Genomic DNA, 12,693 nt, shown 5'->3' with positions numbered 1-12,693 from the left:
CAACAGGGGGTGAGGGTTAGGGTGAGGGCAAGACTGGGGGATGAGGAGGCAATGGGGGGGGATAAAGACACACTTGTAATACCTTAATCAATAAAAAATTTTTTAAAAAAGAAAGAAAGAAAAGTAAGAGGCTCCATTCGCCCTGTTCAAACAAGGAAAGGCCTTTCTCTGCCCACCCCCTTTTCCCGCCAGCGGTGACTGTGGGAAGTTCTTAGTTGTATGCGCGTTCTTCCTCAGAAATGCTATAAATCCTGTGTAGGAGCAGATAAGCCCTCTGTGGGCTGGGAGCCACCTCTTTGCAATGAAAACATCAAAGAAATTGCTCCCCCGGCTTAGTTGCTGCAACTGGACAGCAGCCAAGCCCGGGCTCCACGTTGCAAAACCCCTTCCAGGCATCAAGACCTGAGAAGCTTGTTTTCCCTCCAGCAAAGCCAGTCATTTCACACCGATGCTCCCCACGTACCAGGTTAAAGGCGGGATGCACTGCGTGTGACATGACAGAGGGTGCAGGCCAGTGTGAGGACTGGTCATTGCTTATCTTGAGGACACGTATGTAAAAAGATACATATGGGTTGTATCTGCGTGGCTGTATTTGAAGGTGGGATGTCTATTTCCTCAAACTCCTAGTGCACTGCCTGTGATGTTATGAGAAATGCTCACCTGTCCGAATTCAAATTACAGCCTGGGAGACAGCAGTATGGCGAAAACGAGGCTTTGAATACGTTCTGGAGAGCGGGTGTCTGAGGGCAGCACACATGGAGTAGGGACCTCAGCCTATTCATCCAGTCCCTCCTCTGGCTCCTCATTGGCTGAGGACTATGGGGTCACCTGTCTCCTCATAGGCCGCCTAGGTCTTGCTGTCTCCCATTGGGCCATTTAAAAAATTGGGTTGAGGCCTTTTGTAGTTGTCTCCGCCTCCCCCTGTCTAGTTGAGGCAGGCGCCATGGGGGTGTCCACCTTGACGCTGACCCACGTCCACAGTTCCTTGTTCTTACATCCCCTTCCCTCCCCTCTACATTCTGTTTGCGTTTCCATTAAAAGTTGACGAGGCTGGAGATGGATCTCAGAGGCCTGTCTCCTCCAATGCGCATCACATTTTATCACTGTATGCCAATAAATTGTAAAAGTTTACCCCTCCCCCTCATTAAGATCTCAGTGAAAGTTTACTGAGCCAAGTAAAGCAGAAATACGCAGGCATTGAAGGAAAAGAGAATTGAGGTCAAGAGGCCACTAAAGATCCCTCAGTGCCAAGAGGAGTGGGCCCCTCTCTCTAGGTCACATTTCATCCGGGTCAAATGGTGGAGATTGCTCAGTCTGATCAAATAATTGAAACAACAACCCCTCCCCTGGAGACTGACCTGCAGGCCACTTTACAGCCGACATTCCCTTTCGCTGAGACCACATTCCACTTTGCTAAGACCATTATCCTTCCCCTCAGGACCCGCCCAGAGAATTCTCTGCCCAGAAAAAGCCCACCTAGAGTCCTTCAAAATCTCCGACTCCCCGTCCCTGGGGGCTGGCGCCATTTGGGGGCTCAGCCCATCTGGGTTTCTGGATAACCTAATGCATTCATAACCCCTCACCACTTGGGCCTCCTGTGTTCCTCCTTCAGGGATCCTAACAGAAATGAGCTTCCATTCAGGGAAATGAACATAGCAAAGCAGGGAGTTGGCGGAGTAGAGCACTTCGGGTGGTTTCAGAGGCCATTTGGTATGGGAAGTGGTGGTCTTTGGATGGTAAGTTGCAGAGTTCAGACTGTCCATGGACCACAGAGAAGACAGCAAAAGTTGTTTCAATGAGAATGACATGACCAAAGCAATTTTTATGAATGGAGGAAGCCAACGGTGTACAAGAAGCCACATAGGATGGGGCAGAAAAGCAATGTCCTATGACGCGCTTTCAAGGCCAGATGTGCAGCTTTTTACAAGGTGGATTAGGGCCCTAGCCGGTTTGGCTCGGTGGATAGAGCATTGGCCTGTGGACTGGGGGGTTCCCAGGTTCGATTCTGGTCAAGGGCATGTACCTTGGTTGGGGGCACATCCCCCAAGTCGGGGGTGTGCAGGAGGCAGCTGATCGATGATTCTCTCTCATCGATGTTTCTAATTCTTTATCCCTCTCCCTTCCTCTCTGTAAAAAATCAATAAGATATATTTAAAAAATTAAATTAAATTAAAAAGGTGGACTCGGGTGGGAGGGAGACTGGGCAAAGCAACCTGGGAGCTTACCTGCAGTTTCAGCGTGAACAAGTGAACTGTTGTTACAGTTACACCATGCTTAGTGCCAACTGGCAAATAGCTACCTCAAGGACACTTCCTTAGAGATAGGGAGGAAATTGCATATCATTACCACAGCTAAATGTGGCCGATGAATGCCTCCAACAGGCATTAACTTAATATGGGGACCTGCTGTGAGGAAAGTATAGGAGGGACAAAAATAGATTTAGCACTTTGTTCTGTTACAAGGTATTTTAAAATTCGAGATAAAAATAATGCTTCTCAGAAAACTTTAAGAGTAAATTCAAGTCCATATACCCAAATGGGGATATAAATGAAAGGAGGCTTTGGTGGGCCTGGTGCAGGCGATGCCAGGATAAGATGAAAGAACACAGGTGAACAGGAGGGGAAATGTCCAGGGACTGTATATCTGAGCTACCAGAGCAGGCTTAGTTTTTTTCAAAACTGTGAAAAATTTGAGTATTGGTGTTTATTTTCCACAAGGTATGCAAAGGATACCTGACCAAATCTTACCTAATGCAAGAGGTAGAAAACTGCCCAGCCAGTGTGGCTCAGTGGTTGAGTGCTGACCTATGAACCAGGAGGTCACGGTTCGATGGTTCGATTCCCGGTTAGAGCACATGCCTGGGTTGCAGGCTCAATCCCTAGTGTGGGGCGTGCAGGAGGCAGCCGATCAATGATTCTCTCGCATCATGGATGTTTCTCTCTCTCTCTTCCTCTACCTTCCTCTCGGAAACCAATCAAAATATATTTTAAAAAATAATAAAAGAGGTAGAAAACAATAAAAGAGGTAGCTTATTCTTCATAGCGATTTGGTCCATTGCATTTAACTTAAAGAATGACCTTAAAAATCTTCATTTAAAAAAATGACACTTATGACTAATTTTAAGTTTTAAGAATAAAACCAACAAGACACAACAAAAAAGAAAGAATTGTGAGAGATACACTTAAATTTCTATGGATGTACAGACTATACCTAAACATATTGTGTGTGTGTGTGTGTGTGTGTGTGTGTGTGTGTGTGTGTGTTTAATCATTTAGTGGCTTACTTACATCTTAAACCAACTATACTTTTTGTGGTGGGAAAGGGCAGAAACAGTTCTTATTTGATTATAGTCCAGCCCTACATAATTGCATAATTGTCTTTTTTTTAAAAAAAAGAAGTTACTGAGGGACAGTTTTGATTGCTAATTAGAACTGGTGAAAATGATCTTAAATTGATGAGTCACTCTGTAGAACTCCAAGTCAGATTGAAGATTTGATATATGATATTCATGTTTTCTTCTAGCTGTTTACCCAGTATCTTTCAAAGTGTTTGGAACACTAAATAATTGATGACTAAAAGAAGGAAGATGTGAGTGAGGGAGTGAGGGAGAAGCATCTGATTGTGGTCCCGCAGAAAACTGGCTGAAATATTGATAAGACTCAGTAATTATAGCTAATAATTTCCCGTGCCTAGTGGAGGAAATGTGAAATCTTTACTCACCCAGGATGCATTTATTTTGTTTACTGCTTGCTTCTTTAAAAAATGTTTTATTTAGAGATAATTTTAATTTCACAGGAAGCGCAAAGAAATGTGTGGGCACTTCCTGTGCCCCCTTCACCCAGCCCCCCCCCCCCCAAAGTTAATATTGGACATAACTCCAGTGCCACACTAAATCCAGGAAAACTGACATTGGTACAGTCCCAAGGGTTTGAGTCTTCTGATCCATGACCATAACACTGCTTCTTGACTCTACTATTTCCAAATTGCCTTTGTCATCGAACATCAACACTTTTCAAGAACAACAGCACTGAGGGAAACTATCGCGTTTGAGTATTACAGCATTAAGTGGGTCCCCCCCCCCAGTGTTTTCTGTTATTTACCCCCATTGAATATTTGGACAAGCTTATTCTGGTCCAGACAACTGCCTTTGTGTGCAAATTTGGTAACCGATGGGATATTGCTTCTCCTTCTTACACTGCTATTGGGAGAACCAACATCCAATTGCCTTTTCTCTTGTGAAACACATGTTTTCAGTAATACAAGTAGAAACAACATATAGCCGAGGAAAAATAGTTTAGACAGCTACTAGAATTAAAATTGAGGGGGGTGGATTTTAAAGCCCTAAGTGGGACAATTTGTAGGTTGTTCCACTGTATCTTACCGTTACAAACTAGATACTCTTCATGAGTTGTCTTGATATCTGAGCTACAGTATTTAATAGTGTTCACAGTAGAACAAAAGGCTTGCTTTCTGTAAATAATGAAAGAATCATTTATCTTGGAGCTTGACTCTCCAAGGCGCAATCACCATAAAACTGTTAAAATAGACTCAGGGCTTATGAAACAAACAAAAAAAAAGCAATAAACTTGTCTGCTAACAAGATACTACTTTTCTCCAAGCTACTTGATGATGCTAAGTGAAATAAATCAGACACAGAAAGACAAATACTACATGATTTCACTTACATGTGAAACCTAAAAAACCAACAAAACAAGCTAATAAACAACATAAGGCAGAAGCAGACCCATCGATGCAGAGACCAAAATGATGGTTGCCAGAGAGCAGGAGGGTAAGGGGGTGGAAAAACAAACAAATAAAAGCCACTGGATGAAATATAGGACACAGTCTACATGTGCACAAATTCTGATGCAACTCTGAGCACTGGTATATCATATATTGAAAATGTGTTTTCAAAAATGAGTTTTCTAAATCATAACAAGAAAGTCAAGTAACACAAGGATGACTTTTGAAGACTGAGTAGATAGCTTAAAATTTCTAACATACTACTCATAAAATAATGAAAAACAACTAGCATTTAATTAACAGTAGTTGTTCCCTAGAACTGAACTAAAGACTGGTCAACTATTACTATTACTAAAGAATAGGAATAGGAATACACACGTTTTAGAATACTGTGCCTTCTTCTGTTCAAAGACTTAGCACATGTGTAGAAAACGTTCATTGACGCATTTCTCATAGTTGTCCCTCAAGAAAATCATTCTTTTCAGACTTAACACTGCAAAGTTAGACACACTCTACGCTGCTCCTCATTAAGAAAAAATTTACCGGATTGAAGACAAAAAAAGAATTCCTTCTGTTTATCCAATTACGTAAATGCTGCCACCACCCCGTGTCTGAGCGTGAGCTGGGGTGGGACTTGGGCAAGACCTCCACGCGTCCCTTACCCGGGCCCTGCTGAGCATCAAGCCTACGGATGGCTTCCCTGAGCAGCTCCCTGTGTGACTTTCAGAATCTGCTCCAGCCATCAGGGCGTTGTCACAGCGTGAGTGATGGGCTGAGGCACCTGCTCTGTCGTTTCCAAAGGAAACCCCTGGTGACTCTTAAACAAGACATGGGAGGGAAAGGCATGTTCCAGTCCAATGAGTTAAACAAGCAAACCTGGGTTTAGAATGAATTTTTACAAAAAACTACGTTGCCATCACTCCATCCTGGTACTTGGCCAGCTTACCCCTCACCCTGATTCCTGGGAGAAGGCGGGTATTTCCGTTCTGACGGAGCTGAGGGTGCAGGCTGTCTGCTGTTACTAGTGAACCACACGTCTGGTCCCAGGGTTCATACCTGGTTATTTGCAATATGCAGGCGTCTACAAGTCTCCCCACAGGGAGGGAAATGAGGCTGAACTGTGCTAATCCGCTTTGATCCCTGTTCACACAGTGACTTACGAGATGGCCTACGCGTGCCCGGGGAATAACAATTCATCACTCCAATTCTGTGCAAAGTCCAGGGCTGGGGAGCCAGACACAGGAGGCCTTTATTTCTTACATTCACCGTTCCGTGGCTTTGTGTACAATGTCCATTTCTTGCCCAAAAGTGCATACTGTGAAAATCGGAAGCAGTGCAACTTGGAATCCAAGGAATGCGTACATGGTGGGGGGGATTTTTCTCTTGAAACCGTGGGCATGATTGCTGGGGTGTGGAGGGCATTCGATAGCACAGTGCCAAAGACTGGCCCCGTTAAGATTCCCAGCACGTGAAGAGTCAAAGGTCAAAGATTTGGGGACTTGCTGGCAGCCACTGTCCCCTAAAGATCAGCCATGCTTGAAAGACTGGATTTTTTTTCTGTTTTTCCACAATGCTTCTATTTGTATATAAAAAAAAAATGATCCAAAGAAATCTGATCAATTCAAGACAATGTTGTGGAAAAATCTTACTGTCCTTTCTCCCTCTCCCTTCCTCCCTCTGAAAATCGATAAAACCATATTTTTTAATCAGTGCCACATACCTTATGTAGAAAATGGAACTACGACACTCCAACCTACCCTTACTTAGACTTGTTACGTGCTAGAGGGACGCCGACAAGTGAAAGGTGCCACATTCGCAGAAGAGCGATCCCGAACCCATCGCTCTATTCAGAAAGTGGACACGTGAGCGCGATTAAATGGGATCCAACTTTAAAATCCAACTCTTAGGTCCTCTGAAAAGCTCTATTTCAGTTTTATTTATGAGAACCAGTCGAAAGGAGATTGAATCATAGATACTTTTATATAAAATACTACAATTTGAATTCTTGAGAACTATTAAAAATAATAACTATTAACCAAGCCTTTTTCTGTTTTATATATTACATATATGTCTTTGTTTTGCACCCTTACCTACTTCAGTGTAGGCAAGTTTTTGTGGCCTTACTTGTGATTTTCTTTAATATAATAGTGCTAAGAAACACAGCTTGTCTAGATCCTCTCTCACACGATAAATGCTTAAATCTTTTTTATAGATTTTGCACATGCATGGTTGATTCCACTATATAATTAAACAGTAAAAAGTACACTTCATTCTTTACTGACCTGAACTTTAAAAACTTGGAATAAGTATTTTACATTAAATAGCTACTTTTCAAAATAAGATGTAAGTTAACAAGGGTCATAAAATTGGTAAATTATATAAATGTGTCATCTACCAAACCAAAACCTATTCCTCCAACTTTATGCCCCCAATTTAATTTTCCAATATCTAAAATTACACATACTCCAGAAGCTATCTAAGCATGCCTCCATTTCATAAATACCTCTTAAGCCATTAATTGATTGCATCGTATTTTTTGTTCAAATCTCTTTATGTTTTCACTTACTACAAAGCATTAGGTGGCTTGCTTGCATTATTCTAAATGCCACCTATAAAATATGAAAGATATATTTTAAATTAATGGAGTTGAAGCAACTGAGCAGATCTTGGAAAACGAAAATGGTGTTAATTAAATAAATGGCCCACTTCTGCATGACTACAGCTGGGAACTGTCCATTAACAGTAATTTATCCTCCGTGGTGATAATTTATCCACAACAAGTGCATTGTGTTCCAAACTTTAAAATGACTAAGTCATGATGAAGCTTGAGAAAGGTTTGTTCTAACTGTCTGAAGGCATTTAGAACCTGACAATTACCAATCTCTACCTTCAGGGGAACATTCTAAACCTCGATGGGTTCATGAATCTTAGAAATATTAAAACAGAAAACATTCTAGATTTCATCTAGAAGACAGATCTGTTCTATATACATTATGTATATAGTCATGCCCGCTTAGCCCAGATAGACAATCCAAGGAGCACGTTGTTAAGCGATTTTGTCGTTGTATGACCATCACAGCGTGCAGTTATACACACCTAGATGGTCTAACCCACTACACAGAGGCTGTAAGGTAAAGTATACTGTTCCTGGGCTACATGCCTGTAGAGCATGTTATTGTCCAAGACACAAGATTAAATCCAGCACAAGAGAAATCGATACCATCCGGGGATTCAGTACGCGCGAGATATGTGAGGCTGCCGCTGGCATAACACTGCAGGTTGTGATTTTAAGTAGAAGAAGAATATGCTGAAACAATGATAAAAAGTACAGTGTAGTAAATGCCTAAATCCATAACATCATCATTTATAACCGCGATCAAGTCTTATGGACTGTCCCTAATAGTAGGTGCTGCACTTTCATACAACTAGTGGCGCCCTGGGTCTGTCTACACCAACATCACAGCCAGCATGGGAGTCATGCATTGAGCTAGGACATTCTGATGGCTACGTCACTAGATGATAGGAATGTTTCAGCTCCCTTATGATCTCATGAGACCACTGTTGTATATGTGGTTTGCAGTTGACTAAAAAGTTATTATTCAACACGTGACTGTAAACATATCACATGTACATTACATGTGTGTTTCTCTACCCAAAGTTGGTACAATATAAATTTAAGTGAACTATACATTCAAGGTTAGTTCGCCAAGAACCTATGGTGTGGAGTGCACACTCTATGTATCCTCAGGGGCCCACAATGCTCTCTCTCATTTTTTTTTAAATATATATTTTATTGATTTTTTACAGAGAGGAAGGGAGAGGGATAGAGAGTTAGAAACATCAGTGAGAGAAACATTGATCAGCTGCCTCCTGCACACTCCCCACTGGGGATGTGCCCCCAACTAAGGTACATGCCCTTGACCAGAATCGAACCTGGGACCCCTGAGTCCGCAGGCCGACGCTCTATCCACTGAGCCAAACCAGTTAGGGCTCTCTCTCATTTTTAAAAAATATTTTTTTATTGATTTCAGAGAGGAAGGGAGAGGGAGAGAGAGAGAAACATCAATGATGAGAGGGACTCATTGATTGGCTGCCTCCTGCACACCCACACTGGGGATGGAGCCCACAATCCGGGCATGTGCCATGACCAGGAATCCAACCATGGCCTCCTCCTGGTTCAGAGGTCAACCCTCAACCACTGAGCCATGCCGGCCGGGCCCACAATATTCTCTCTTTGATGACACATCCTCACATATCAATCATAGGCCTCACCCATTTTCACATGCCAGTCAACCATGCCCCACTAAGACTCAATTGAAAATGCTTCAAATGCAGAGCAAGGTAGAAAGGGCCCCTTTCCCGTCATCTTTTCCCCCATCATTGTTAGGATGTGACTACAGGAGAAGGTGTCAATTCCCGGTCAGGGCACATGCCCAGGTTGCAGGCTCCATCCCCAGTAGGGTCTGTGTAGGAGGCAGCCAGTCCATGATTCTCTCTCCTCGTTGATGTTTCTCTCTCTCTCTCTCTCCCTCTCCCTTCCTCTCTGAAGTCAATAAAAATATTTTTTTTAAAGAGCAAACAGTGCTATCCCCACTAAGTCCCAAAGATGTCCTCTATCTGTATTCAGCCCATCTCGCAATTGCTACCCAGGAGGGGATTTTTGTTCTATGTGATGATCTGGGATCCTAAAGTAACAGCTACAGATTCAATCCCTCTGAACGCTCCTGCACTGAAGCCATTTAGGCTCACAAAATTGATCTCAATGTCAACTAGCATTGCAAATGTGTTTACATATTATCTTCTCCATTCAACCAGAACACCTTATTTTCCAAGCCTACTGGGAATTCATCCTCTACCAATTCATCCTCTTAATTTCTAGCCAACGTATATGTTTTTTGCCGAAAAAGACTGAATTGAATTAGTATCCTCTGCAAAAAGTCCATGTCCCTTTAAATTACTAATATGAGACCCATGAAAAGTTGACCGTTGATGCACAAGATAAAGCCCTCCCATGTGTAGGAACAGGAGTGACAATGGGAGCTGAGATGATGAGGAGAAGAAGGAGGGAACCGCCCAGGGGTGAATGGAGAGATTTTTGAATCAGACCAATAACGGATCTTTTCTGTAATTAAAAGACAGCACCAAGAGCAAAGTGAACTTCAAGAAAACATTTCCATGGCATTGAGAGCCTCGTCAGCATGTCATTCCAAAACAAGGCAGCGTGGCGTGTGCTGCGTGAAATGACTATTCCAGAAAAGGCTGAATTCAGTGAAACACAAAATGTGTTATTTTAAGTAGTGAGACAGAGCTAGCCGGAGGAATTCCAGAAGTTTAGGCAAAGCGGGGATGCCACGGAAAATGACATGGGCAATATCTTGCTAATAATAAATATTCTAGTTTGGGGGACTGGTTTTAATTTGGTGGCCTGTACACTTTTTTAGGTGAAAAATACATTAATTGTGAAAAGATCAGATTGTGCTCTACCCAGTGAAAAGATGGGATCATTCTCTGCACACACCATCAGGACTATGATCAACAATGATCACCGTTGCCTGGTCAGAGGGAGTCCTTTCCAGGGCAAAGGTTGTCATTGTCCCTAACCACCTGTTACATTTGTAAACCTGTCCACCTGTAACTCCAAAGCATAAACACCCAGAGGCCGGGGGACACCCCACCAAGACAACACTGACTGGGGGGAGGGGAATCCCCTAAGTTTCTGCTCTGCTTTTACAGTATCAACCTGAGCGCATCTTCCGACTGGATCACCAGCGCCTAAGGGGACAAAACGGGAAACCCTTTGGCACCGATGCTGCGTGCCATTTGCATGTTTTGTACCTCTGATCCCAGCCTCACACATGCCCTGGGCAAACACACATGGACAAGAATAAGCATCAAATCCATGCAAGAAACCCCTTGCAGGGACGGGAAAGTGGGAAGGGAAGGAGTCCCTTGTCGGTAGCAACGTCTCCATGGAGTCAAAATGGAGAGAGACCAGGTCTGTCCCTTTTCCTGCTCCCCCATCCCTGGCTTCCTTTGCCCCCCCCCCTTCCCTCCCCGTAGGCTCCCACCTGTCTGGCTTCCGCTGTATTTAGGGAAGGACCCTGCCCGCGTCACTCACCTGTCGTCGTTCTGCCATCCTTGGTCCCCAAGCAGCAAATCGCGAAACCTGTACCGGGGAGGCAGAGGGGGCACCTCGCTCTCCAGATCGACCATCCTTCCTGCGGGATTGGGGAGCCCGGAGGCAGGCGGAGAGGAGGGAGACGGACAGGGAAGGGGGCGGGGCAGAGGGAGGGGGCGACGGGGACGCGGTGGCCAGGGGGGAGAAGGGAGAGGGGCGGCCAGGGGCCAGGCCTGGAGGGAGAGGGTCCCCTGGGAGCCGGAAGCCCAGGCTGCGGGGGGCTGGCTCCCCTCCTCCCGGGGGTGATGGGGATGATGCAAACCCAGCCCCGGAGCAAAAGTCTGGCTCCGACCAGAATCCCCGCTGCCAGGGAACCGCCCCCGGGCTCAGCGCCGCCCCTGGTCCCCAGGACTCGGGGAGGCGGGAGGCAAAAGTAACTTGGCCGGGAGCGCACGGGGCTCCGGGGAAGAGGGGACCCGCGGCGGGAGCGCTGGGTGCGGGGCTGGGCGCCTCCCGATGGGCGATGGGCGGCAGGTGCCCCGGGCGCCCCCAGCTCCGGCAGGACCCCAGGGATGTCCCCGCACCTGCCCCGCGATGCTGCGCTGGGAGCCCAGCCAATGAGACGCCCCCTCATTTGCATAACACGGAGGAGGTGCCCGGGACGACCAATGGGGGCGCGTTAATTAGCGGATTCCGGGCTGCAGACCCCCTTCTCCCCCTCCTCGCTGGGCAGGTGGCGGGGATGCCGGGGTGTCCCGGTGCTCCCAGCCCTGGGCGCTGCACCCCATCAGCAGCGGGGCGGGCCTGGGGGAATCCCCGCGCCGCCCAGGAAAGTCCCCAGTATTTTTCTTACCATCTGCAGAAAGGGAGGTGTTTCTCTGACGCGGGGAAAGAGGGAAGGGGCTCTTTTTTATTTAGAGTTTAATTATTTTTTTTCTTTATTGATGAAGGTATTACACATGTGTCTTTATCCCCCCATTGCCCCCCCCACCCCCACCCCCTGCTCATGCCCTCACCCCCCTGCTGTCTGTGTCCATTGGTTGGGCTTATGTGCATGCATACAAGTCCTTTGGTTGATCTCTCCCCCTTACCTCCACCCCCCTCTGCCTTCCCTCTGAGGTTTGAAGGTTTGATGGATGCTTCTCTGTCTCTGGATCTGTTTTTGTTCATCCGTGTATGTTGTTCATTATATTCCACAAATCAGTGAGATCCTGTGACATTTATCTTTCTCCGACTGGCTTATTTTGCTCAGCATCATGCTCTCCAGGAACTCCTGCCATTTGCAACAGCATGGACGGGCCAGGAAGGGACTCCTCAGGCCCCTGAAGGGGGAACATTTGGGGAGGAGGATGGCTGGGCGAGCTCAGGGCAACCTTGAGATCAATATGCTGGCCAGTTACTGTTGCTGCTGTTCCCGGCCCTGTGGGCCCACAGGTGGCGAGGATGCTCCTGTGAGTGGTCCACGCAGTCAGAGGAGGGCTGAACCCGAGGGTCCACAGTTGGTTTTCCAGTCTCAATGCCAGCTCACCTGGGAACCGTGCCATATACACAAGCCCAGGTTCCATTTGAGCCCAAAACTGACTTGACCAGGGTCTTTGCTTTAGCTCCGGAGTTACGGATTTGTTTATGCTTCTTTTGCACAAGCTTTTGGGATGACGTTTCCAAATGAGAAATTTCTATCACCACGTGGTTAGTTTGTGAGGAGGAAAAGGGACAGGATATCAGGTTTCTATTTCGGACCTTCTCATGGGCTGTTAAGATGGTTCTGTGAACTTTACCTTTGAAATGTCCCGGGTTAATATTTATTTTTTACTTATATTATTATTGTCTGC

The 12,693-nt window shown here is 45.6% G+C and overlaps 1 protein-coding gene across 4 annotated transcripts in view; it reads right to left on the bottom strand.

Moving 5' to 3' along the window:
• KCNT2 (potassium sodium-activated channel subfamily T member 2) overlaps positions 1-10,956 on the bottom strand; it is a 128,456-nt gene extending 117,500 nt beyond the window's left edge. For all 4 annotated transcript variants that reach the window (XM_070401228.1, XM_070401230.1, XM_070401229.1 and 1 more), the window contains exon 1: positions 10,862-10,956. In XM_070401228.1, the coding sequence (XP_070257329.1) occupies positions 10,862-10,956 (95 nt within the window). The remainder of the gene's footprint in view (positions 1-10,861) is intronic.
• Positions 10,957-12,693: the final 1,737 nt, after the last annotated feature.

This window comes from Myotis yumanensis, unplaced genomic scaffold (assembly GCF_028538775.1).
Source record: "Myotis yumanensis isolate MYYU_CA2020_CCGP unplaced genomic scaffold, mMyoYum1.0.hap1 SCAF_22, whole genome shotgun sequence".
NCBI lineage: Eukaryota > Metazoa > Chordata > Mammalia > Chiroptera > Vespertilionidae > Myotis > Myotis yumanensis.
The sequence above is the reverse complement of the archived record's forward strand: the minus strand, read 5'-3'. Positions and strand labels throughout refer to the sequence as shown.